Source organism: Sceloporus occidentalis, unplaced genomic scaffold (genome assembly GCF_023333645.1).
Source record: "Sceloporus occidentalis isolate IW3139 unplaced genomic scaffold, rSceOcc1.0.p SCAF_175, whole genome shotgun sequence".
Lineage (NCBI taxonomy): Eukaryota > Metazoa > Chordata > Lepidosauria > Squamata > Phrynosomatidae > Sceloporus > Sceloporus occidentalis.
In genome coordinates, this window is record NW_028317155.1 from 528,633 (window position 1) to 553,798 (window position 25,166).

Below are 25,166 nucleotides of genomic sequence, written 5' to 3' on the forward strand. Positions count from 1 at the left end.
AACATGCCTAGCAGGAAACATGTAAAAACCCTGAATTAATGTCTTTGGAGCGGCTTCTATTAAGTAGCTACCACATTGAATGCATTGGAAATAGATTTTAATATAACAATATATTTTCAGCTCTGTGGAAATAGTAAAACTTTAAAAAGGAAATTGTTCACATTTTAAAACCACAGCTATTTTATATTATTTTTGCAAATGTATAATACCCACACACTGGGGAATTACAATTAAAAAATGCACGCCATTTCCTGTCAAGTCCCACATTAGCACACATCCAAGTATTTTGTGCTAAAATGGAAATAGCCAATGACTAAAATAACCAACGGAATAACCAGGCCGCTATGTAAGGTAGAATAGGCCTAGATACTTGGGCATTGCATTATGTAATTGTGCCATATAAGTATTTATTATTTGAATATATGAATTTGCCATATTGCAGGGCAGCACCTGCCAAAGGTGCCCAGGTAAATAAACACGTGTATGCTAATCCCTCTCATTAATTTAAATATGGGCCTGAATGTGTGTACTCTCGAGTAGCTGGAGATCCCCTTTCAAATTGTTCTACACACCCTTTCCAAACACTACTTAACAAAAGACAGGGCTCAACACTTTTGCAAAGTCAGTTCTTAATGCATGCAATCAATAGATGCTGTTGGACCACGAGTCCCATTATCCCGATCCAAACAGTGGACGGCTTAGCAACCCTGCATAGTACTGGAGACTCATGATATGTTTTTTTCCACACATAATGTACGTAAGGCTGGATTTCAGCTTGCTTGTCATCACGTCAGTTTTACAGCACTGTGGACCCTGGACGTGCTTTATAAAAAAACAAAGGTACACAACGCAGAGCTATTCAGTCTTTAGGGGGTGGAAAGAAATGACTCTCTACCCTATTTGTCAATGAACCAAACACAGTTATAGAGATTGTATATGCCAATTTTATTTGGGGCTCTGAAAGGGGATTTCTTAATACTAAAAAACCACATTGCCCATAAAGCTGCAACGCATTTGATCAAATACAGATACAAAGCAACTTTAAAGAGAATCTACATTTGCCAATGGGAATAAAAAGCAGTGTTGTGTTTAGTTCTTTATACTACACAGATTCATTTTAGAAATAAATAATCAAGGGACTACATCAAGTCTTCAGATTTATCTAATTAATATTAGAGAACAACCTGCAAAAACTGAATTGTATTCCTTAAACCTAGTGTTCTAACAGCCCTAAAGTAACATATGGTACATGATGATGATGCCAGGACTACTAAAAGTCCTACATTTGTAAGGATAGTCCTGACAAAGTGACCTTACTGCCTGGCTATTACAACCCAGTGGCAGTGCCCATTGAGCGAATCGGAGGAAAAGGAGGTAATGCTAGTGTGATCATAGGATGACATCAAAACAACATGTATGGTGTTGGTGGGACCACATGTGATAGCAATCGCCCTTTGTCAGGATTAGTACGGACCAATATAAATATGCCACTAAGAGTGGTTTCCCTATAAATAATTTAAAGATTTTATAGTGTTTAAAATGTTTCTGAAGGTAGAGGGGAAAAACCTACCATACCTAAATATTGTGGTAGCCGATTGTATAGTTTAAATGCAATTGGGCATGAGTATTATTAGCTTTGATCTTCATTACATGAGCTATGGCCTACGAGTGGGAAGCCCACATGCTCTATATAGCTTCACAGAAATAAACATCCCACTGGTGTTCACAGTAAGCCCACTTCACATTAGTATGGCTTGACATGAAATTCACTTTTGGTTTAAGTAGGAATAAGTATGCAGAAGAAAGATCTGCATGCGCATTAAATCTTTACACAACTGTACTTATACCCATTTATCTGTGGGATTAGGGCAACGGCAACCGTGACAGTTACAAATGACATGTGTTAAGAGTGTTAACTCTTGCGTGAGTTCGGTGGGAGAACCCCATTTGGGGCAGATCCTGGGGGTAATACAGTGGCCATGCTTCCTAAACCACAGCTACCCATAGCAATCAGGATATTACTTGGAAGAAAATTATTTTTCACAACTTAGAAGTCTGGCCAAAGATCAAACAAAGCCAGACAGCCTGTGCGTTAGAACAACTGGAAGGACCTAAGTGACCATTTTGGATTGTTCCAGAGAGGATGTTTATAAACGTTTTGCTCTAAAAGAAGAACATTATAATTGCCTGATGAAGAACAACAACCCATCACAAGAAAAGGAAAAAAACCCCAAAAAGAAAGACCTTGATCCCTGTATGGGATTTTAAACCTAATTCCCAAATCAACAAAAAAAAAACTATCATTAAAAATTGGATGTACCAAAAATGAGAAGAGTCTGTAAAGGACACAATAAGCTTCCAGCGAAGCAGCTTGCAGTTAGAAATACCTCCTGATTATTTTCTTTACTGCTTTTTTCTGCTTACTTGCTAACTAATCATGTGACCCGTGACTAAAACAGCAGCAGGACCTCACTTTATGGCTTTGGTTTTGCTGAAGCGATATGGGCACCAATACCGTTAATACAGTAATGGTACATTGGTAATTCCACAGGGGCCCAAAGCCACACAACACACTAGGGCTGCAACTAACGATTATTTTAATAATCGATTAGTTGGCCGATTATTTTTTCGATTAATCGATTAATCAGATAAAAAAAAAAATATTTTTTTTTCAATTTAAAATAATGTAATAAAAAACGTACAATTTACACTTTCATCTCTTTATCACAATGGCCTCTCTCTATTCACCTTCTTATTTTACTGACATAATAATAAAAGCTACAAGAACCCAAACACAGTGTTTCTCAAACTAGGTCTTAATACAAAGTTATTAGTAAATATTAATTCATATGTTAACTATTTTTCATATTTAATAAAAACTATGAGAAAAAAGCCTTGTTTAAATTTTTTTTATTTACCAAACTGCCCCAGGTTATGCACATCTGACCCCCAGCTTGCCACTCTGCCCCCATATATGCCTTATACCTCTTATATGCCAGTGAGCCCCCTGATATACCTTTTACCCCCAGATATGTTTTATGCCCCCCTGATATGCCTAATATCGATATGCCTTATACCCCCTATATGCCCTGAAATTCATAATACCCCTCATACACCACTATAACTCACCCATACACCACTCTGGCTCCTCCCCCTCCCATACACCACTCTGGCTCATCCCCCTCCCATACACCACTCTGGCTCCTCCCCTCCCATACACCACTCTGGCTCCTCCCCCTCCGATACACCACTCTGGCTCCTCCCCCTCCCATACACCACTCTGGCTCCTCCCCGTCCCATACACCACTCTGGCTCCTCCCCCCTCCCATACACCACTCGGGCTCCTCCCCCTCCCATACACCACTCGGGCTCCTCCCCCTCCCATACATCACTTTGGCCCCTCCCATACTCCACTCTGCCTCCTTCCCCCTCCCATACACCACTCTGCCTCCTCCCCCTCCCATATACCACTTTGGCTCCTCCCCCTCCCATACATCACTTTGCCTCCTCCCCCCTCCCATACTCCACTCTGCCTCCTCCCCCCTCCCATACTCCACTCTGCCTCCTGTCAGCCACGGAGGTTCACAAGACACCAGGGAGCCGGGTAGAGAGGCAGAGTGGCGTATGGGAGGGGGAGGAGCCAGAGTGGTGTATGGGAGGGTGGCTCCCATACACCTCTGACTCCTCCCCCCTCCCATACAGCGCTCTGCCTCTCTACCCGGCTCCGTTACTGACAGGAACTTTCACTGCAGCTTCATAGAAGCCTCAGCGTAAGTGAAGGTGAGTAACGGAGGCTGTCTGTGCGATGCAGACCCCCACCGGCTGACAGAGAAGATGATCCTCTGTCAGCCGGTGGGGGTCTAAACGATGCGCACAGCCAGCCTCCGTTACTGCCCTTCACTTACCCTGAGGCTTCTATGAAGTCAGTAACGGAGCCGGGTAGAGAGGCAGAGTGATGTATGGGAGGGGGGAGGAGTCAGAGGGGTGTATGGGAGGGGGAGAGACACGGAAGTGAGAGACCGGCCGACAGTGAGGGGAATCCAGGTCCCCTGCAGCGTTGTGGGGGATCTGGATTCTAGTGTTATAATCCGATCTCTGTTTGAGGTCGGATTATAATTTTTATAATCGATAAAAATCGATTCAATTAATCGATAATGAAAATCGTTGACAACGATTTTCATTATCGATTATTATCGATTAGTTGTTTCAGCCCTACAACACACCAAATCATACAGAAGACCATTATTACCAAAGGCGTAATAAATGTTCCGTTTTGCAATTGCCTCGCCCCATGTTCCAAATCAAGGTAGTATTCGTGAAAATGTGTGATAGATATTGGATCCAAAAGCATTTATTCTGCCAAATATAAGCTCAGCGTTGATCTTTACAGCAGCGATTCTCCATTGACCATCGCAACCGATATAAAAAAAAAATAAGCCCTTTAGTCAAGTATAAGTCTGCAAAAACAATCAGACACCATAAGACCCATCCTCAGCCAACATTGTAAGGTGCTTGATCTCGGAGTAATCTCCCATAAATGTGCATTGGAGCGATCACTTAATGTCATCCTATGCAGTTCCATATCTGGGGCAGGCTCCTCGCTCAGATTATGGAATTGCCTCCCTTCAGTTCACATGTTCCTCTCCCATCTAAAAGGAACATTCAAATCTCTGGCACGTAGGCTAGTCCCGTGGGTTCAGGAGAGACTTTTTTTAATTTCTTTTTTTAAGCAGGAATGCTGACATCAAGGAAGAAGAAGCTACTGGCCGTGCAGACACCGAGGAAGACTTAATTTGACTTTTTTTGCAGTTCTGTGCATTTGTTTCAATCTTGCCTAACTGGAATCCTTGCTGGTAGAAACTTTTTCCGGTTAAAGTGTCTGCCTTCTGGAATCACCACTGTTACGTGCTAATTACAGAGAACCTCGTGCTTTGAGTACTCTTAAGACAAATGGCTCACTTATGCAAAAAAAAAGTCCATGTACAAAAGGTATTTACGATTTAAAAGAAGCGATGTGTGTATTAAAAACAAGGCTCATTTGTATACAATGGGAGCAGCCACCTTCTGTTGTCAGGATTTGCATTATTGTTCCTCGCCCCATTGAAATCACTTGCCCTCTTTTGTTTGTTTGTTTGTTGTGGTTTGCTTCTGTTGCAGCTCCCTTTAAGTATCAATAGTGTGAGGTTTTTTTTATTTTTTATCTAATTAAAAAGATATCTGGTTTAAAAATGTATTGGATATTTTCGTTTCAGGAGGAGCGATTAAAGGCTTAGGTAAAGGTCGTGGATTCAGAGACAACGTAACCTATCGACATAATACCGATGGCCAAGGGGGAAAGCTTGGTCCTCTGGCCTTAAGGCCAAAAATGTTTGATGCATCGAGATGTTTTTAGCTGGACCCAGATAAGGCCCGCAATTCACAGTTCTGTTCAGAGAACATGTTGATTGTGAGCTCACTTGCATAATGTACTTCCACATTTTCATGCACTTTGGTTTTTCCTATCACTACCCCAAGCACTAAAATGTTTCTTTTTCACCTTGCGCTTTTTCTTGCACAGGGCATGTGTAGTATTTTTAATTTTGAATCACAAAAAATGGTCAAGGACGAATCTGATCCCCTGGAGATTTGGGTTTTTTGGAGAGGCAGGTCAGGTAGCTTTTGGGCTGCCACCTCTCTCAGACAGAGACTCCAGTAGTCCTTCCCCTTGTAGGAAAGGAACAAGCAGATCAGGTCCTCCTGTACCCCTTTGGTGGCTAAGGAGGGAAGGAAGGAGTCCATATCCTTCCGGGGAGTACACACCCCGAAGACGAAGATTGGGGGGATCTGGTGGCTGCCGTGGCCCTTACAGGACACAGCACCTTTTCCACCTTTTTGTCTTCACAGAGAAGCACTGAACCTCTGGTGCTTAAAAACTATTGATAGCTCTCTATGTAACTTAATAATCCATTTAGAAGAATATTTAATTTACACAATTACACACATATTAACATATAGCCCGCAAATGTCCTTAAAGAAGGACAATGTATAATAGGACCTGTTCCTCCTAAACACAACACTTGGGTATTAAAGGCATCTATGGGACGAGATTAGTGGAAAAACAAGTAGAGCAATAAGATTATGTCCTGCAGCTCCATCCCTTCTCCACACCCCGAAAAAGTGATGCAAATCTCTACTGAATTTGCAAGAGGGACCCCATGTAAAATGTATAGGGGGAGGGCTTTTGGCTATCATACGCCTGACAGTGCTGGAGTATCCCTTTAAGAGTAATTAAAAACTATAAAATATGGCAAACTAGCCCTTCATAATGCATAACCAATATAACATTTTCTTACCTATTTAACTATGCATTATTCAGGGCCAGCTCAACATAACACAATTAAACCATCTAGTTTCCTTACCTGGCTATATAATATGGGCCACTGAGATTATCTGTACAAAAGTGCTGCTTGACTAAAGGTGTACTCACAGATTGTAAAGCAGAGAGACTGTGCCAAAGACCAAATACAGACACGAAAAAAAAATCTAAGTTTGGAAAAATGAAGTGGAAAAGACTGGTCATTGTAAGTCATCATACTTTCACATAATTTCCATGCATAAATGAAGCCACAAGAATGTACTCCTTTTTCAGCACACACATCAAGCGGCTCTGCTTCAGCCGCTAAACTACAAATTCTCATCATCCTTTGCTACCCACAACGGCAAATATTGATGAAAATTTTAACTAAACAGTGTTGTACTTGACAGCGAGGTGCATTCACCGCAGAGGGACTTGGTTATCTCCGGGGCTTCAATCCACATTAAGAAGGAACAATTCAGGTGGGCTTCAGCTCCAAACATATATATGGATAACCCTGTATAAAACTTCTATAAAATCTTTGAGGGTTCTTGAAAGTCACCTCACCGATTGACCTATACGTCCAGCCATTCTTGGAACAGAAATTAGCCAGGGATGGCCTTTTGTAACGCACAGAGAATTCATGATGTGATGAAACCAAAATTATCCCACCAAGTTCTGCGTTTATGAATACACCAGTGACTTACAACGATGTATAAAACCGCTAGCACTCAGAGCAAAACAATAAATAATAATAATAATCAAACACATTCCATTACTAACAACCGTGGCTGCAAAACTGTTTGTAAGAACTGAACTCCATCCCATTCCGCTTCCTATAACTGTACCTTGTTAAGAAATATGGATGATTTCTCTGAAAAGGGTCACCGAGTTCATCTTCTGAGATAATTTCACTACAGGCTTATACAGACTATGATGCCCATTATCCTCAGAAATCAGATTAAATACAGCCCCAACATCCAGACAGGTTGTCCTTCTATTAGATAATTTACAATTGCTCAAGAGGGGGCCAAATTACAGCTTTCTGTACTATATCCATTAATCTACCGGAAGTGCTAAACATGTGTGAAGTACCTTTAATCTCATCATAGTGCCTGAACATCATTCCTAGTACTGGTGAATGTCCAAACCCTTATCAGAAAAAAAAGATTTACCCAAGTACTATTTTGCTGGGAACACTTCTCTCGTGACTGAAAAGCAGGCCCTGGTAGGGTGTTTTATGTGAATAAACATTCAGAGGAAAGAATAAGCAAACAAACAGATCAGAGTGCAATTAATGTATTGTGTAAGTGGTACAGCACCTTTAAACACAAGGCTGACAGAGATAAACAAAGAGCGATAAGGCCAGGGGTAGAGATAGGAGGGATAGGAATACTGGGCCACTGGTTCAGGTTACAGTCTCTCTCTCTCCCGGCACCGGAAGGGTTAAGAGGATAAGCGAAAACTAATTCCTCTTCAGATGGTGAAGTGGCTTTGACTCCCTCCAGAATTCCTAAAGGTGAAGGAGGGAATGGGATTTATTTCTGGTTTCTGTCATCAAACTAGCCGTTAACAAGGAGATCTCAACAAATCCTTGTCTGAGCTGATAAAATGCAAGAATCCTCTTCCAATGTCCCGCTGTACATAATTTCACCACATTCTTTGCATCAGCACAAGAGATCACCGAATAACGTTACTTTCATCCCAAACTCTGGATTCCACCCGGTACCCATCCTCCTCGTTAACCCACGGGATATTGTCTAGAACAACTGAATTAATAGTGCCTGATCACCCCATGTCACAGAAGACATGCTAATAATGATATACCGAAGCCAACAAACTCGCACTGTATGGGCTTGTAGCCCGACGTATAATTTAACTATAGTACGGGTAGGGATTAAGTATTAGAAAAGTTGTGTAAATTGAAGCAGAGTGTAATTGTAAATTGATACAGAGGTCATTCTTCAAACAAGTGAGGCTTGCTGAATGATTTCACTCCCACACTTTCCATCCCGCTAAGAAAAACCCTTCCCAATGGTTTCAGGCTGCGTAGTTGCAAATAACAAAACTCCTGGTCATTAATATCAGTAAACGGAACCGCTGGGGGTTTGTGTACAGAGAAAATCTGATGGAAGGTGGAAACGCGGCGCAGCCGATGAAACGTGCCACTTTTAGCACAGGAATTGCTCATCACGCAGTCCCTATCAGTTTTCTTTTTACTTTTTCAGCCTCATATTATTATAATCTTTTATTTATATAGCGCTGACAATTGCCGCAGCGTTTCTTACAATACAGACAATCAAGGGGTACGACAAGACTAGAATGAACAGACCAAGGCAAGCCGATACGTTCCAGATTTTTGCGGAGGTAGTTTTCATTTGAGGTGGCAACCTATTTTCCACTTTGGCAAGCAGACGTGCTTTCGCTGCATACCCACGTGCAGCCTTTTTACTGGTGAAGGTCATGGGAACTGAAGTACATTTTACAGGTTGGATTTGCAATTTAAAAACAGGCTGCAAAAACATTATCATCAGGAAAAGGATCGCATTTTAGTAACCTTGTTACTAGATACTAACGCTAATTAGGTAGTTTGAAAGCAGATGCTCGAGAAGGTGCCGGTGACTGTGTAGAGCTTTTCCATATTAGCTTTTAGCTCGTACCTCTGAAACGCATTGGTGTTTGCGGAATCAGCTAAAGAGTTAATTGTTCTAGATCCAATCCAGAATGAGATGGCTTCATGTGACAGCAGAGGAGTATATGATGCTTTAGTGGTTTGGGATCCAGGGAAATACCCTCCAACGCTCAGAAACGCCACGATGCAGGACAGAGAGAACTAAAACCAGAATCCACGTGACAGGAATGGCTGTGTTTCCTCTTTCTAGGCTTTTCAGTCCCGTGGTGGAAAAGTTTCACAGTCAGGAGTAAGGAAAGCACAGGGGGACTGGGTGGGTGTTGGAGGACTGCAAGTCATGGAACCCCTTCATAGCACGATGAATGCTAACTAATAAGACCACACAAAGCAAATGAAAAAAACGGCATAAACCGTCTGAGAAAGGGTAAGAGAACAGACATGGATAGCTACATCTCCAAAGTGCGTTTGTAATGTTCCAAAAACATAGGACCTCTGGCCTGCGTTAGACTTCTATTTATTAGATGGAGTTAATATGTTACATATGGCACCATTAGTTTTTGTCTTATGGACAACTAAGGGTTAGCACCACAAAGAGCAAATTTGAGATCAGAGCTGCAAGCCCCCACTCCACATCCAGCCACAAGTATGGGATACACCCCGATCGACGTAAAAAGTAAAAAATTATAGACCGAAAAGTCTGGAAAAGTGTGGATTTTACGTTTACTATCATAGATGACATGCTGACGTAAACCTTGTTTGATTTACTAGTAGTTACATTTTTATGAGCTGTGATAAATTGCTTTCCAGAAGAAACCCAACGGACAATTTTACTCCATAACAAGACACAGCTTCATTGTTGCTACTTTCAATGCAACCCATACACCTACACAGAAAATGAATGAGTCCAAGGTCTGTAAAGATCCTACAGAAATAAAAGCCTCCATCAAAGATTACTTCCCATCCCTCCTGCATGCCCTAGAGATTAGAAAAGAAATAAAATGAAAGTCACCAAGATAGAGGCAAAGACCTGAAACGCCAAAACTTTTACCACTTGCTACGGTCAGGAGGACATCAACATAAGACTACCACGTAGCAGACTTTTCTGCAAATGCTAACAAATTACGGTAGTTTTTTTGTATCCGGGGCTTAAACGATGTACTACAGTGAAATAGGAGAAATAATAGCATTAGTATTACTGAAATTAATTGAAACTTTTGCATTTCGTGTTCTAGGGTTAAAAAGAGATCGGATGAAACATGCCAGGCTGTGTGTTTTTTACTCCAGTAGACAGAAACCATTGTAACCATCACTTCATGTATAGTCAGTCATTCTACAGAGCCTACAACAGCCTATGTATTAAGCTTTTTCAAATTAAAATCTCTAGTCCAGATCTCTACATTCCTGCCACCGGCCAAAAAAAAATGTAATCCTTGCGCTACTTATCCACAAGATCTTTCATTAGACTTCTGGTTACACCTTGAGTTAGCCTGTCAGGTCTATTTAACCTGCTTCCTGCCCTTGGCAGATTATTGAGATGATCTCAAGTGACCCACAAAATTGTTTATATTGTTGCCGTTTGTCAAATACCAGAACTCTTACTGAATGAGCCCATGAGTTAGCTCTACCAGTTCAGGGACCACAACTCCTGCTGTTCTGCTGTGAGTCAGTGTGGTGGAGAATGGTCTCTGCGCACAGCGTGCATACGTTTGATCAGTGTGTTCTTGACTTTGTGTCAGTCTGTCTGGGGCTGTTCATCGTGACAACAAAAAAATATACATATTGCTAATAATTTACTCATAAACATTATTATGTAAGAGTGTCAGAAAATCACACATGCTCGTTATCATGTTCTTGAATGACATCAGCTGGTTACACCAAATATTTAGATGGATACTCATATATGTACCACCATCTCTCAGCTGGACCTTAATGTGTCTATTGAGGAGGTAAAAGTTAATGATATAATTATCGTTATTCATCAAAATTTCACAAATTGTAAGATCAAGAAGATCCCAAAAATATGCTTTGTAGCATAACAATCATGTTATTTTGATGGCTGGAAATGCCCAACCAAATTATACAGTCCGGCAAAATCATTTTAAGGAACCGTACCTTAAAATTATGCTGGTAACTAAAAAAACTCAAAGGTTGTATGTCTGCTTTTTTCCACCCAGAGTAAAACCCAAGGGATAAAATAGCCCATCATTACCCATGAAATTACAAGTTCAAAATTCAAGTGCAACTCTTCAAAAGACATCACCACAACAAATGGAAAGTTTGCCTTATGAGTATGTTTTCTCTTGTGCTTATCTGTTAATTATTCATAATTTGAGATTGCTTCCTCTTTGTCAATATCTATATTTTGCTCGTTTTATGGCTTTCTACTACAAAGCAGTCATAGCCTGTTAACAGGGAACTCGTAGGTTAAGGAAAATAATTGGCAAAAATGGAGCAATTATTGTGCTAGGACACAGTTCAAAAGGCCATTATACTGGTGTCCCTGATGATGTCACCAACTTCTGTATTGCTCTTAAAAGGGGGCTGCTGAGGAAACCAAACTTTGACTGTTTACAGCAAGACACTCCGATAAAGTTTTTTTAAATCTTTGATTATAACAGTATAGCGAATTCTTTAAACCACGCAACTGAAGAGATGGACTAAACAGTATTCAGGACACTAAATCACTGCTGATCCCATGAAGACTATCAGAGCGACGTATCGCACATGTCCGATGTGGCTCTCCTAGACACCAAGTACTAATCGAATGACCTCATCACGGTAAAACGGTTTTATTGTATTTATGTTTAATAGTCCAGAAACGTTTATTGTTGAGGAGGCTACGGATAACCCCTAGAATTCCTATGATGTAACTGAACTTCCTCTTTGCGACAAAAAAATCCATGCATTCACAAAGACAGCATATTTTATCTTATCACACAAGGAACTATAATCAGCAAAATGGAAAGGATGACATCAAGCGGGTAGCCTCCATAACCAAGACTTACTTTCTTAATTTCTTGAAATACTAATACTTTTTTAATATATGTTTATGTCAGTTTAATTTACATCTGTGTACATAAATCATCAGATTCCAATGTTTGTGACTCTATTAAAAAAATTCCTTCTAAATCCTAAGTGCTGACAGAGGACATCATTTCCCAGCAGGCAGCCAACAAGTAAAAAAAAAAATGTGTATGTGTGTTAGTATGTTAGCGTATGTTTAAGTATGTTAGTGTCTGTATGCGAAAAAAATTAGCTGGCTCCTTGATATAAACCAATTTTGTCAACCTCTGTGCTAATTTTCTCAGAGAGGTTTTGAGGCCTATTCACCAAAGGACCAAGATGGTCCAAAAAAAACTGAAAATGTGTGTAATTCAGAACCGGCTCCCGTTTTGCAGGGGAAACCCGAGATGTATTACAGGAACTTCTTAGAAGTATTGAGACTTAGTAGCACAACTCTAACTAAAACTATCAACTTCTTCTGAACACACAGAAACCTGGGGCTATCCAGCAAATCATAAACTCATTTAATTCCTCAAGTCCCAGAAAGATAATGCTGAAATCTAGCGTTTGCCAATCCAATGGTGTGGCTGCTTTACCAGAAAAGAGGTTACATGTAGTTTGATCAGCGTCTGTACAGACTTTTAAACAGCAACTGAATGAATACTTGCTAAAACATAACATTCAGGGATTTCATTTTTTAATTATGGGGAAATAGCTTCTTGATCCAAGGAGAGATCTCACTGCCATTCTGGGGTCAAGAAGGATTTTTTCTTTCCTAGTTTGTTGCAAAATTGGAAAGAGCTTCAAACTTCTTTTGGATCAACAGCAACAGCAGTTAACAGATGTAGGAAAGGCTGAACGTGATGGACGCATGTCTTTTTGCAGCCTTTGTAACTATGTTAGTACATCCGATCCTAAAGGAGATTTCCAGCTGTTAGATTCCCAAGCACACTCCCCATTTGACGGTATTAGTTTTCCAAGTGACTTTACAAACAAGTAATGTACATCGCTGTGGAATATGATGGCGCTTTATAAATCAATAAATAAGAACAACAGCCCTGGTTCGAGAGGTTCGGTGACCTAGAACTCTTCATTTATCTGTAACAACAAACATCCTTGAGTACCACCCGCTGAGCAGTTCATTTTCAATTGTACAATTTGGATTCTTATAACAGGTTTAGCAAGGTATACAAACCATTTCCTTTGTTTTCCTTAAGCTATTTAACTTGGATTTGTGTAGTTCAATGTCCATTGTTCAGCAGTTTTCCTGTATGCAATGCATGTTGTTCCTCCTCATCTTTCTCTCCCCGTAGCCCACAATGATTACGTCTGAACATTTTTTTGGATGTGTGTTTGGAGCTCCTACTGGAGTTCAAGGCAGGCTGGGGGTTCAAGTTTTAACCAGCATATTTTACGACTTGTTATTGCTCCAATATTTCCCGATTGGCAGCTAGGATCAGTTCTAATGCAAACATCCAGCTGAATTGACAGCCTTTCAATAATGTTTACAACACATGTAAACATTAACATTTGTTAACACGAGTTTGGCTCCGCTATTAGAAACCCGGTATAAATCACCTTCACAATATGCCATAAAGCCACTGAGTTTGGGTATAGGTGCTCAAAGACTCCTGGTTGTCTCCTTACACAGAATTAATTTGACATAAAACCAAGACCACTAATATTAGTAAATATACTAATGTATAAATATACATTACAAAATGAAAAGAAAAACCATAAAAAAACTGTGATATTAAAAACATCTGGGTTTTAACTCGTATCCCAGATGTGCATCAAAAGGCAAGCAATTAATGTGCTATATGATTATGCTAATCTATTAAAGCTGTTGCTAGTATTAAAAGGTGTTTACTTAAATGCACTGTTCTACTTCTATGGCAACAACCTATCGGTGCAACATGACAAGTCTGTGTGGCGGAAATCATCATTGAGGCTTAATTTTACATCGATTAGAGCTAGGAATTGGGTTATTAATGCTGCACATAGTGACAAAAGTGTTAACGTCAGCTGAGTAGGTGGAACAGCCGCTAAAATGTACAGGGCATATATAGTAAATATCGCCTTTGCATAGGTGCAAAGTGTTTTCTATCAAAAAACACTTACTATATTCTGATAAGAAGTCTCATACAGTAATGATTTCTAAATGCTACAACAACCCAAATAACTGCTTGTGTTGCAACGTGGCCAGTGGTAACCCCTCCAAGTGCTAAACGTTACGTTTCATATTACCCCAGAACAAAAAGGGATATTTCTTAATATAGCATGTAAAAAAAAAAAAAAAAAAAAAAAGCCTAAATCCAATGCCAAAAATCTTTACTATGGAAAATCCAGTGTTTCAGTTCCTGTTCCAGAACAGTCATCATCATCATCTATAAATACAAGTAATGGATACGTTAGCAATTTATATTAAAGACTTGGGAAGTGGTACAGAGGAGCTGGTTAGTGTTCCGGTATTAGGAAGCTGGATGAATGTGAATCACAGGTACCCAGATCACAACAAAGCCATTGAAAGCGCTGTAAGTGAAGAAGGAGGGGGTCCTGCGCTGTAAGTAGCAGCTCTGTACTGGAGAAGTTTCCTATCCCGCCCCCTCTATAGAGTTATGAACAAATTCCTTAAATCCCAAAGAGACTTCACTGTTGTGCAAGGGAAAAAAAATCTAAACTAAAATAAATAAATAAGAAAGCTTTTACAAATGCGGATCGCAAATGCCAAGCAGACAAACTTCTTACTGTCCTACACTGAAAAAAAAAAAGGGAAAAAGAAAACATGTATAATTTTACCCAAAAGCCAAAGCGCGTAACCCAAGCCAAAGCGAAAGAGACAAAACTTTAATGCAAACTCCAGACAGACCCTACAGGGAGACACCAGAAACATAATCCAGACAGACTCTACTGAAAGCTGGAAAGAGCAGTCACAGGACTACAGCAGCAAGCAGACATCACCGCTAGACTAGCTGTCCTGACATGACGGGGCAACACTCAGCTACATTACAGAAGGACAACGTCTGGCGGTGCCGCTACTAACCTGTAATCCTGGCACAGGACAAGTTCTACACCAAAACGAAACGAGCAAAAGGACAAACTGGAAACGAGTACTCTGTGGGATCATCACTCTAACTCATTTACCATCACAACTTCAGGTACCAATCGCTAATTGGCGGCATACAATTATCGCTCGTTGTGGTTTTTATCAAGTAACCGGTTTCACTGATGTTACTCTTTGTATAATACAGTTGCTTCTCTAATACACAGGACTATACAAGGCTGGGGACCCGCAACCATAAGCCCCCCACATACAGGGGTGCTCCGCAACAATACGACCCCCACATACAGGGGGACGCCACAACAATACGACCCCCACACACAGGGGGACGCCGCAACCATAAGCCCCCACATACAGGGGGACTCCGCAACAATACGACCCCCACATACAGGGGGACGCCGCAACCATAAGCCCCCACATACAGGGAGACACCGCAACCATACAACCCCCAAATACAGGGGTCACCACAGTGATACGTCCCCCTCATAAGGGTCGTCCTCATAACAGGGGGCGCCGCAGCGATACGCCGCCCTCATAACAGGGGGCGCCGCAGCGATACGCCGCCCTCATAACAGGGGGCGCCGCAGGGATACGTCCCCCTCATAACAGGGGGCGCCGCAGGGACACCTCCCCCTCATAACAGGGGGCACCGCAGGGACACCTCCCCCTCATAACAGGGGGCACCGCAGGGACAAGCCCCCCTCATAACAGGGGGCGCCACGGGGATACACCCCCTCATAACAGGGGGCGCCGCGGGGATATGTCCCGCTCACACCGGGAACTGGAGTCAAGCTATCAGACAGTTTCAAATCAGTGGTCATGCCATCAGACGCTTTTTCTTAAGATTAGCAAAATGTGCCTTAGACCTGGAAATGTGATAATAATCATATAATGTTACAATTTTTAGTGGATTTTGCAGAGTTCTCACACAAATATATCTCCCTGCAAAATTAGATACGTTTATTAAACAAATTAAAGGTAAATATCCGCTCATTTCTAGCAAATTACCTTTTATAACATTTCTGCATATATTACAAAATTCCACCGTTGGACCAACACATTTACACTGCACATATCTCACACACACACCCCTATATAATATCTTACAATATGGTGCATTTTTACTGTGGAAATTTCAAGATATAGCACCCCAAATAGCAGTGCAGTACTTGATAAATGTCATATTTCAACATTCTACATGGAATTAAAAAAAATTCCCCCATTGGACCAATACAGTTACACTGCAGATATCTCAAACACAACCCCCTCTATTATTTCTGAGAATATGGTGCATTTTTACTGTGGAAATTTAAAGCTATAGCGCCCCAAATATCATCCCAGTACACAGCAACTGGCATTTTTCAGCATTCTACAGAGGGTTAAAAAAACAATTCCCATTTGGACCAATACAGTTACACTGCACATATCTCAAACACAACCCCCTCTATTATTTCTGAGAATATGGTGCATTTTTACTGTGGAAATGTAAAGCTATAGCGCCCCAAATATCATCCCAGTAGACAGCAACTGGCATTTTTCAGCATTCTACAGAGGGTTAAAAAAAATTCCCCCATTGGACCAATACAGTTACACTGCAGATATCTCAAACACATGCCCCTCTATTATTTCTGAGAATATGGTGCATTTTTACTGTGGAAATTTAAAGCTATAGCTCCCCAAATATCATCCCAGGAAACAGCAACTGGCATTTTTCAGCATTCTATAGAGGGTTAAAAAAAAATTCCCCATTGGACCAATACAGTTACACTGCACATATCTCAAACACATGCCCCTCTATTATTTCTGAGACTATGGTGCATTTTTACTGTGGAAATTTAAAGCTATAGCGCCCCAAATATCCTCCCAGTAGACAGCAACTGGCATTTTTCAGCATTCTACAGAGGGTTAAAAAAAAATTCCCCATTGGACCAATACAGTTACACTGCACATATCTCAAACACAACCCCCTCTATTATTTCTGAGAATATGGTGCATTTTTACTGTGGAAATTTAAAGCTATAGCGCCCCAAATATCATCCCAGTAGACAGCAACTGGCATTTTTCAGCATTCTACAGAGGGTTAAAAAAAATTCCCCCATTGGACCAATACAGTTACACTGCACATATCTCAAACACAACCCCCTCTATTATTTCTGAGAATATGGTGCATTTTTACTGTGGAAATTTAAAGCTATAGGGCCCCAAATATCAGCCCAGTACACAGCAACCGTAATTTTTCAACATTCTACATGGGGTTAAAAAAAATTCCCCCATTGGACCAATACAGTTACACTGTATATATCTCAAACACATAACCCTCTATTATTTCTGAGAATATGGTGCATTTTTACTGTGGAAATTTAAAGCTTTAGTGCCCCAAATATCAGCCCAGTACACAGGAACCGTCATTTTTCAACATTCTACAGGGGGTTAAAAAAAAATTCCCCATTGGACCAATACAGTTACACTGCAGATATCTCAAACACATGCCCCTCTATTATTTCTGAGAATATGGTGCATTTTTACTGTGGAAATTTAAAGCTATAGGGCCCCAAATATCAGCCCAGTAGACAGCAACCGTCATTTTTCAACATTCTACAGGGGGTTAAAAATAATTTCCCCATTGGACCAATACAGTTACACTGCAGATATCTCAAACACATGCCCCTCTATTATTTCTGAGAATATGGTGCATTTTTACTGTGGAAATTTAAAGCTATAGCGCCCCAAATATCATCCCAGTAGACAGCAACTGGCATTTTTCAGCATTCTACAGAGGGTTAAAAAAAAATTCCCCATTGGACCAATACAGTTACACTGCACATATCTCAAACACAACCCCCTATATTATTTCTGAGAATATGGTGCATTTTTACTGTGGAAATTTAAAGCTATAGTGCCCCAAATATCATCCCAGTAGACAGCAACTGGCATTTTTCAGCATTCTACAGAGGGTTAAAAAAAAATTCCCCATTGGACCAATACAGTTACACTGCACATATCTCAAACACATGCCCCTCTATTATTTCTGAGAATATGGTGCATTTTTACTGTGGAAATTTAAAGCTATAGCGCCCCAAATATCATCCCAGTAGACAGCAACTGGCATTTTTCAGCATTCTACAGAGGGTTAAAAAAAATTCCCCCATTGGACCAATACAGTTACACTGTAGATATCTCAAACACAACCCCCTCTATTATTTATGAGAATATGGTGCATTTTTACTGTGGAAATTTAAAGCTATAGCGCCCCAAATATCATCCCAGTAGACAGCAACTGGCATTTTTCAGCATTCAACAGAGGGTTAAAAAAAATTCCCCCATTGGACCAATACAGTTACACTGCAGATATCTCAAACACATGCCCCTCTATTATTTCTGAGAATATGGTGCATTTTTACTGTGGAAATTTAAAGCTATAGCGCCCCAAATATCATCCCAGTAGACAGCAACTGGCATTTTTCAGCATTCTACAGAGGGTTAAAAAAAATGTCCCCATTGGACCAATACAGTTACACTGCAGATATCTCAAACACATGCCCCTCTATTATTTCTGAGAATATGGTGCATTTTTACTGTGGAAATTTAAAGCTATAGGGCCCCAAATATCAGCCCAGTACACAGCAACCGTAATTTTTCAACATTCTACATGGGGTTAAAAAAAATTCCCCCATTGGAACAATACAGTTACACTGTATATATCTCAAACACATAACCCTCTATTATTTCTGAGAATATGGTGCATTTTTACTGTGGAAATTTAAAGCTATAGGGCCCCAAATATCAGCCCAGTAGACAGCAACCGTCATTTTTCAACATTCTACATGGGGTTAAAAAAAAATTCCCCATTGGACCAATACAGTTACACTGCAGATATCTCAAACACATGCCCCTCTATTATTTCTGAGAATATGGTGCATTTTTACTGTGGAAATTTAAAGCTATAGTGCCCCAAATATCAGCCCAGTACACAGGAACCGTCATTTTTCAACATTCTACAGGGGGTTAAAAAAAATGTCCCCATTGGACCAATACAGTTACACTGCAGATATCTCAAACACATTCCCCTCTATTATTTCTGAGAATAGGGTGCATTTTTACTGTGGAAATTTAAAGCTATAGGGCCCCAAATATCGGCCCAGTAGACAGCAACCGTCATTTTTCAACATTCTACAAGGGGTTAAAAAAAAATTCCCCATTGGACCAATACAGTTACACTGCAGATATCTCAAACACATGCCCCTCTATTATTTCTGAGAATATGGTGCATTTTTACTGTGGAAATTTAAAGCTATAGCGCCCCAAATATTAGCCCAATATATAGAAAATGGGATTTTTAAAAAATCTAGACGGTTAAAAAAAATTCCTCCATTGGACCAATTCAGTTACAGTACAAATATCTCAAACACACAATCCTCTATTATTTCTGAGAATATGGTGCATTTTTACTGTGGAAATTTAAAGCTATAGTGCCCCAAATATCATCCCAGTAGACAGCAACTGGCATTTTTCAGCATTCTACGGAGGGTTAAAAAAAATATTTATATTATTTAACCCATTAACGACCTTTGCCGGTTCAGGACCGTCACGGAAAGACGGTCACTTAACGACCTTTGACGGTCCACCTCCTAAACTTCAATGGTGTCGCCAGAATGCCTCGATCAGGAGGCATTCAGGGACACCAAACACTTACCCTGGGATGGACTGTGACCGCTCAGGAGAGCGGTCACAGCCGCCGCTGCCGGTGATCTTCACCATCGGCAAGATGGCGACCGTCCTGAAAAAAAAATAATAAAGACGAAAAATTTCGCTAGATGGTCTCCAGACCCTCTAGAGAACTCTGGCTCCACTTGCAGGTTGAATACAGGTACTGCACTCAACCATGCAAGTCAATGGAGCCCAGCTTTCTAATCACAATGTGATTAGTAAAATATAAAAAAAAAAGGAAAATAAAAGCTTAAAAAAAACATTTAAAAATAATTATGCAGTGATGTCACCAGAGGAACCATCCAGTACCAGCAAAATGTGTAAAAAAAATAAATAAATAAAAATAAAAAAATAAAAAGTTTATTATTTTGAGCAAGTCCTAAAATCTCAACATACAAAGAGTTAAAATAAAAGCACTTCAAATAACCAAGGGGTGTCTAATTTAATAAAAAATGGCTTGATGGGGTAAATTGGAGTGGCCTGTCTCAAAAATAGGGCATAGGTACAGACTGACCAAAATAGAGAAAAAAAGCGCACTTCCCAAATGTGGGATTTTAAATCTCAAACAACCCGACAAACCCATGCATGTGGGGTATCACTGCACTCGGGAGATGTTGCTGAACACACATTGGGGGGTTGTTTGATAGTGACGCATACCAGGAGCTATGAATTCATTCCTGAAGTACAATGTGTGTGGAAAAAAATACAAAATAAAATTTTGGGAAAGACAGGTAGTAGAATCTCATGCATAAAAGGGTTAAAATACCAGCATTTGAAATACTTTGTGGTGTCTAGTTTTCAAAAATATATGGTTTGATGGGGTAAATTGAAGTAGTCTGCTTCAAAGATGATCCAAAGAGGATATAGAGGCAGAATGACCAAAAGACTACCTGAATTACGCATGTCCCAAAAGTAGCCTTTTACCAGCCAAACAATCTGGCAAACCTATACATGTGGGGTATCACCATACTCAGGAGATGTTGCTGAACACATATTGGGGGGTTGTTTGACAGTGACATATACCAGGACCTTTATATTTATAACTAAATTACACTATAGCTTTATATTTCCACAGTAAAAATGCACCATATTCTCAGAAATAATAGAGGGGCATGTGTTTGAGATATCTGCAGTGTAACTGTATTGGTACAATGGGGGATTTTTTTTTAACCCTCTGTAGAATGTTGAAAAATCCCATTAGCTGTCCACTGGGATGATATTTGGGGCGCCATAGCTTTAAATTTTCACAGTAAAAATGCACCATATTCTCAGAAATCATAGAGAATGGTGTGTTTGAGATATTTGCACTGTAACTAAATTGGTCCAATGGAGGAATTTTTTTTAACCCTCTGTAGATTTTAGAAAAATCCCATTTGCTATGAATTGGGCTAATATTTGGGGCGCTATAGCTTTAAATTTCCACAGTAAAAATGCACCATATTCTCAGAAATAATAGAGGGGCATGTGTTTGAGATATCTGCAGTGTAACTCTATTGGTCCAATGGGGAATTTTTTTTTAACCCTCTGTAGAATGCTGAAAAATGCCAGTTGCTGTCTACTGGGATGATATTTGGGGCGCTATAGCTTTAAATTTCCACAGTAAAAATGCACCATATTCTCAGAAATAATAGAGGGGGTTGTGTTTGAGATATGTGCAGTGTAACTGTATTGGTCCAATGGGGAAATTTTTTTTAACCCTCTGTAGAATGCTGAAAAATGCCAGTTGCTGTGTACTGGGATGATATTTGGGGCACTATAGCTTTAAATTTCCACAGTAAAATTGCACCATATTCTCAGAAATAATAGAGAGGCATGTGTTTGAGATATCTGCAGTGTAACTGTATTGGTCCAATGGGGGAATTTTTTTTAACCCTCTGTAGAATGCTGAAAAATGCCAGTTGCTGTCTACTGGGATGATATTTGGGGCGCTATAGCTTTAAATTTCCACAGTAAAAATGCACCATATTCTCAGAAATAATAGAGGGTCATGTGTTTGTGATATCTGCAGTGTAACTGTATTGGTCCAATGGGGGAATTTTTTTTAACCCTCTGTAGAATGCTGAAAAATGCCAGTTGCTGTCTACTGGGATGATATTTGGGGCACTATAGCTTTAAATTTCCACAGTAAAAATGCACCATATTCTCAGAAATAATAGAGGGGGTTGTGTTTGAGATATCTGCAGTGTAACTGTAGTGGTCCAATGGGGAATTTTTTTTTAACCCTCTGTAGAATGCTGAAAAATGCCAGTTGCTGTGTACTGGGATGATATTTGGGGCACTATAGCTTTAAATTTCCACAGTAAAAATGCATCATATTCTCAGAAATAATAGAGGGGAATGTGTTTGAGATATCTGCAGTGTAACTGTATTGGTCCAATGGGGGAATTTTTTTTAACCCTCTGTAGAATGCTGAAAAATGCCAGTTGCTGTCTACTGGGATGATATTTGGGGCACTATAGCTTTAAATTTCCACAGTAAAAATGCATCATATTCTCAGAAATAATAGAGGGGAATGTGTTTGAGATATCTGCAGTGTAACTGTATTGGTCCAATGGGGGAATTTTTTTTAACCCTCTGTAGAATGCTGAAAAATGCCAGTTGCTGTCTACTGGGATGATATTTGGGGCGCTATAGCTTTAAATTTCCACAGTAAAAATGCACCATATTCTCAGAAATAATAGAGGGGCATGTGTATGAGATATCTGCAGTGTAACTGTATTGGTCCAATGGGGGAATTTTTTTTAACCCTCTGTAGAATGCTGAAAAATGCCAGTTGCTGTCTACTGGGATGATATTTTGGGCACTATAGCTTTAAATTTCCACAGTAAAAATGCACCATATTCTCAGAAATAATAGAGGGGGTTGTGTTTGAGATATGTGCAGTGTAACTGTATTGGTCCAATGGGGGAATTTTTTTTAACCCTCTGTAGAATGCTGAAAAATGCCAGTTGCTGTCTACTGGGATGATATTTGGGGCGCTATAGCTTTAAATTTCCACAGTAAAAATGCACCATATTCTCAGAAATAATAGAGGGGCATGTGTTTGAGATATGTGCAGTGTAACTGTATTGGTCCAATGGGGATTTTTTTTTTAACCTTCTATAGAATGCTGAAAAATGCCAGTTGCTTTCTCCTGGGATATTTGGGGCGCTATAGCTTTAAATTTCCACAGTAAACATGCACCATATTCTTAGAAATAATAGAGGGGCATGTGTTTGAGATATCTGCAGTGTAACTGTATTGGTCCAATGGGGAATTTTTTTTTAACCCTCTGTAGAATGCTGAAAAATGCCAGTTGCTGTCTACTGGGATGATATTTGGGGTGCTATAGCTTTAAATTTCCACAGTAAAAATGCACCATATTCTCAGAAATAATAGAGGGGCATGTGTTTGAGATATCTGCAGTGTAACTGTATTGGTCCAATGGGGGAATTTTTTTTAACCCTCTGTAGAATGCTGAAAAATGCCAGTTGCTGTCTACTGGGAGGATATTTGGGGCGCTATAGCTTTAAATTTCCACAGTAAAAATGCACCATATTCTCAGAAATAATAGAGGGGCATGTGTTTGAGATATGTGCAGTGTAACTGTATTGGTCCAATGGGGATTTTTTTTTTAACCCTCTATAGAATGCTGAAAAATGCCAGTTGCTGTCTCCTGGGATGATATTTGGGGAGCTATAGCTTTAAATTTCCACAGTAAAAATGCACCATATTCTCAGAAATAATAGAGGGGCATGTGTTTGAGATATCTGCAGTGTAACTGTATTGGTCCAATGGGGGAATTTTTTTTAACCCTCTGTAGAATGCTGAAAAATGCCAGTTGCTGTCTACTGGGATGATATTTGGGGCGCTATAGCTTTAAATTTCCACAGTAAAAATGCACCATATTCTCAGAAATAATAGAGGGGGTTGTGTTTGAGATATGTGCAGTGTAACTGTATTGGTCCAATGGGGAATTTTTTTTTAACCCTCTGTAGAATGCTGAAAAATGCCAGTTGCTGTGTACTGGGATGATATTTGGGGCGCTATAGCTTTAAATTTCCACAGTAAAAATGCACCATATTCTCAGAAATAATAGAGGGGGTTGTGTTTGAGATATCTGCAGTGTAACTGTATTGGTCCAATGGGGGAATTTTTTTTAATTCCATGTAGAATGTTGAAATATGACATTTATCAAGTACTGCACTGCTATTTGGGGTGCTATATCTTTAAATTGCCACAGTAAAAATGCACCATATTGTAAGATATTATATAGGGGTGTGTGTGTGAGATATGTGCAGTGTAAATGTGTTGGTCCAACGGTGGAATTTTGTAATATATGCAGAAATGTTATAAAAGGTAATTTGCTAGAAATGAGCGGATATTTACCTTGAATTTGTTTAATAAACGTATCTAATTTTGCAGGGAGATATATTTGTGTAAGAACTCTGCAAAATCCACTAAAAATTGTAACATTATATGATTATTATCACATTTCCAGGTCTAAGGCACATTTTGCTAATCTTAAGAAAAAGCGTCTGATGGCATGACCACTGATTTGAAACTGTCTGATAGCTTGACTCCAGTCACCGGGAGCGCTGCAACATTACGTGCCCCTGCATGAGAGGCACACTCAGAACTTCTCTTGCATAAAGCAGACGACACAACCCTATGGAGAGCCGATACTCTTCTTAGACTGAGGCTCTTCTTAAAACCAACAGCCCTCTTACACAGGGTACATGATCCACTGGTATCATTAATGACATTATTCCTACTCCTCCACAGGAAGCAGCACGTTGTTACTGCTCACATGGGTTACTTTATGCTGAAGATGCAGAGCACGGACAGCACATTAATACTCTTATACGTAGTAATAGCCCTCGTATATGCGGGGACTCGCGCGGGCAGTCCTCCTCCGTGAGGTACATCACACTTTTACAACTTTACGGCACTCACCAGAACCAGCGCAAATCTCTCCTCCAGTTCTCCCTGGTCCGGCATCGGCACTTTCAGCGGTAACAGAGTTGTCCCCGGGGTACCCCCCGCGCTCTCCGCGTTACCCATCCTTGGAACCCCGGTACGCCGCTCCCCAGAAACCGGGTGTCCCCCCCTCCTCCAAAGCGCGCCCCCGCTATTCCAGCAGAAAGTCCCCTGGACCCATCCTTTGTACTAACGAGTCCCGCCTCGCAGCTCACACTGAGTGGAACTCCATTCACCCCAACCACACAATCCAACCCACGCCCACCAGCCCATTTTCTATTGGCTTCCTGAGTAAGACCCTCCATTCTTATAGGTTCTAGAAAGGGTCTCGGCAATTCAGATTATGCAGCGCCCTCTGCTGTCTACTGGTGGTACTGTAACGTGTGATGCATGGGAAAAACGGAGAAGCGCAACAGATTGCCCAGAGGTGGGGTATATGCTGCTACAAGGGGCTGCTCTGCCATCCGGAA

General features: G+C 40.4%; 1 protein-coding gene across 1 annotated transcript in view; it reads right to left on the bottom strand.

Moving 5' to 3' along the window:
- Positions 1 to 24,780, bottom strand: part of LOC149279012 (formin-like protein 3) — a 61,671-nt gene extending 36,891 nt beyond the window's left edge. Inside the window, exon 1 of the mRNA XM_089501483.1 lies at positions 24,673 to 24,780. Coding sequence (XP_089357609.1) covers positions 24,673 to 24,780 — 108 coding nt within the window. The remainder of the gene's footprint in view (positions 1 to 24,672) is intronic.
- Positions 24,781 to 25,166: the final 386 nt, after the last annotated feature.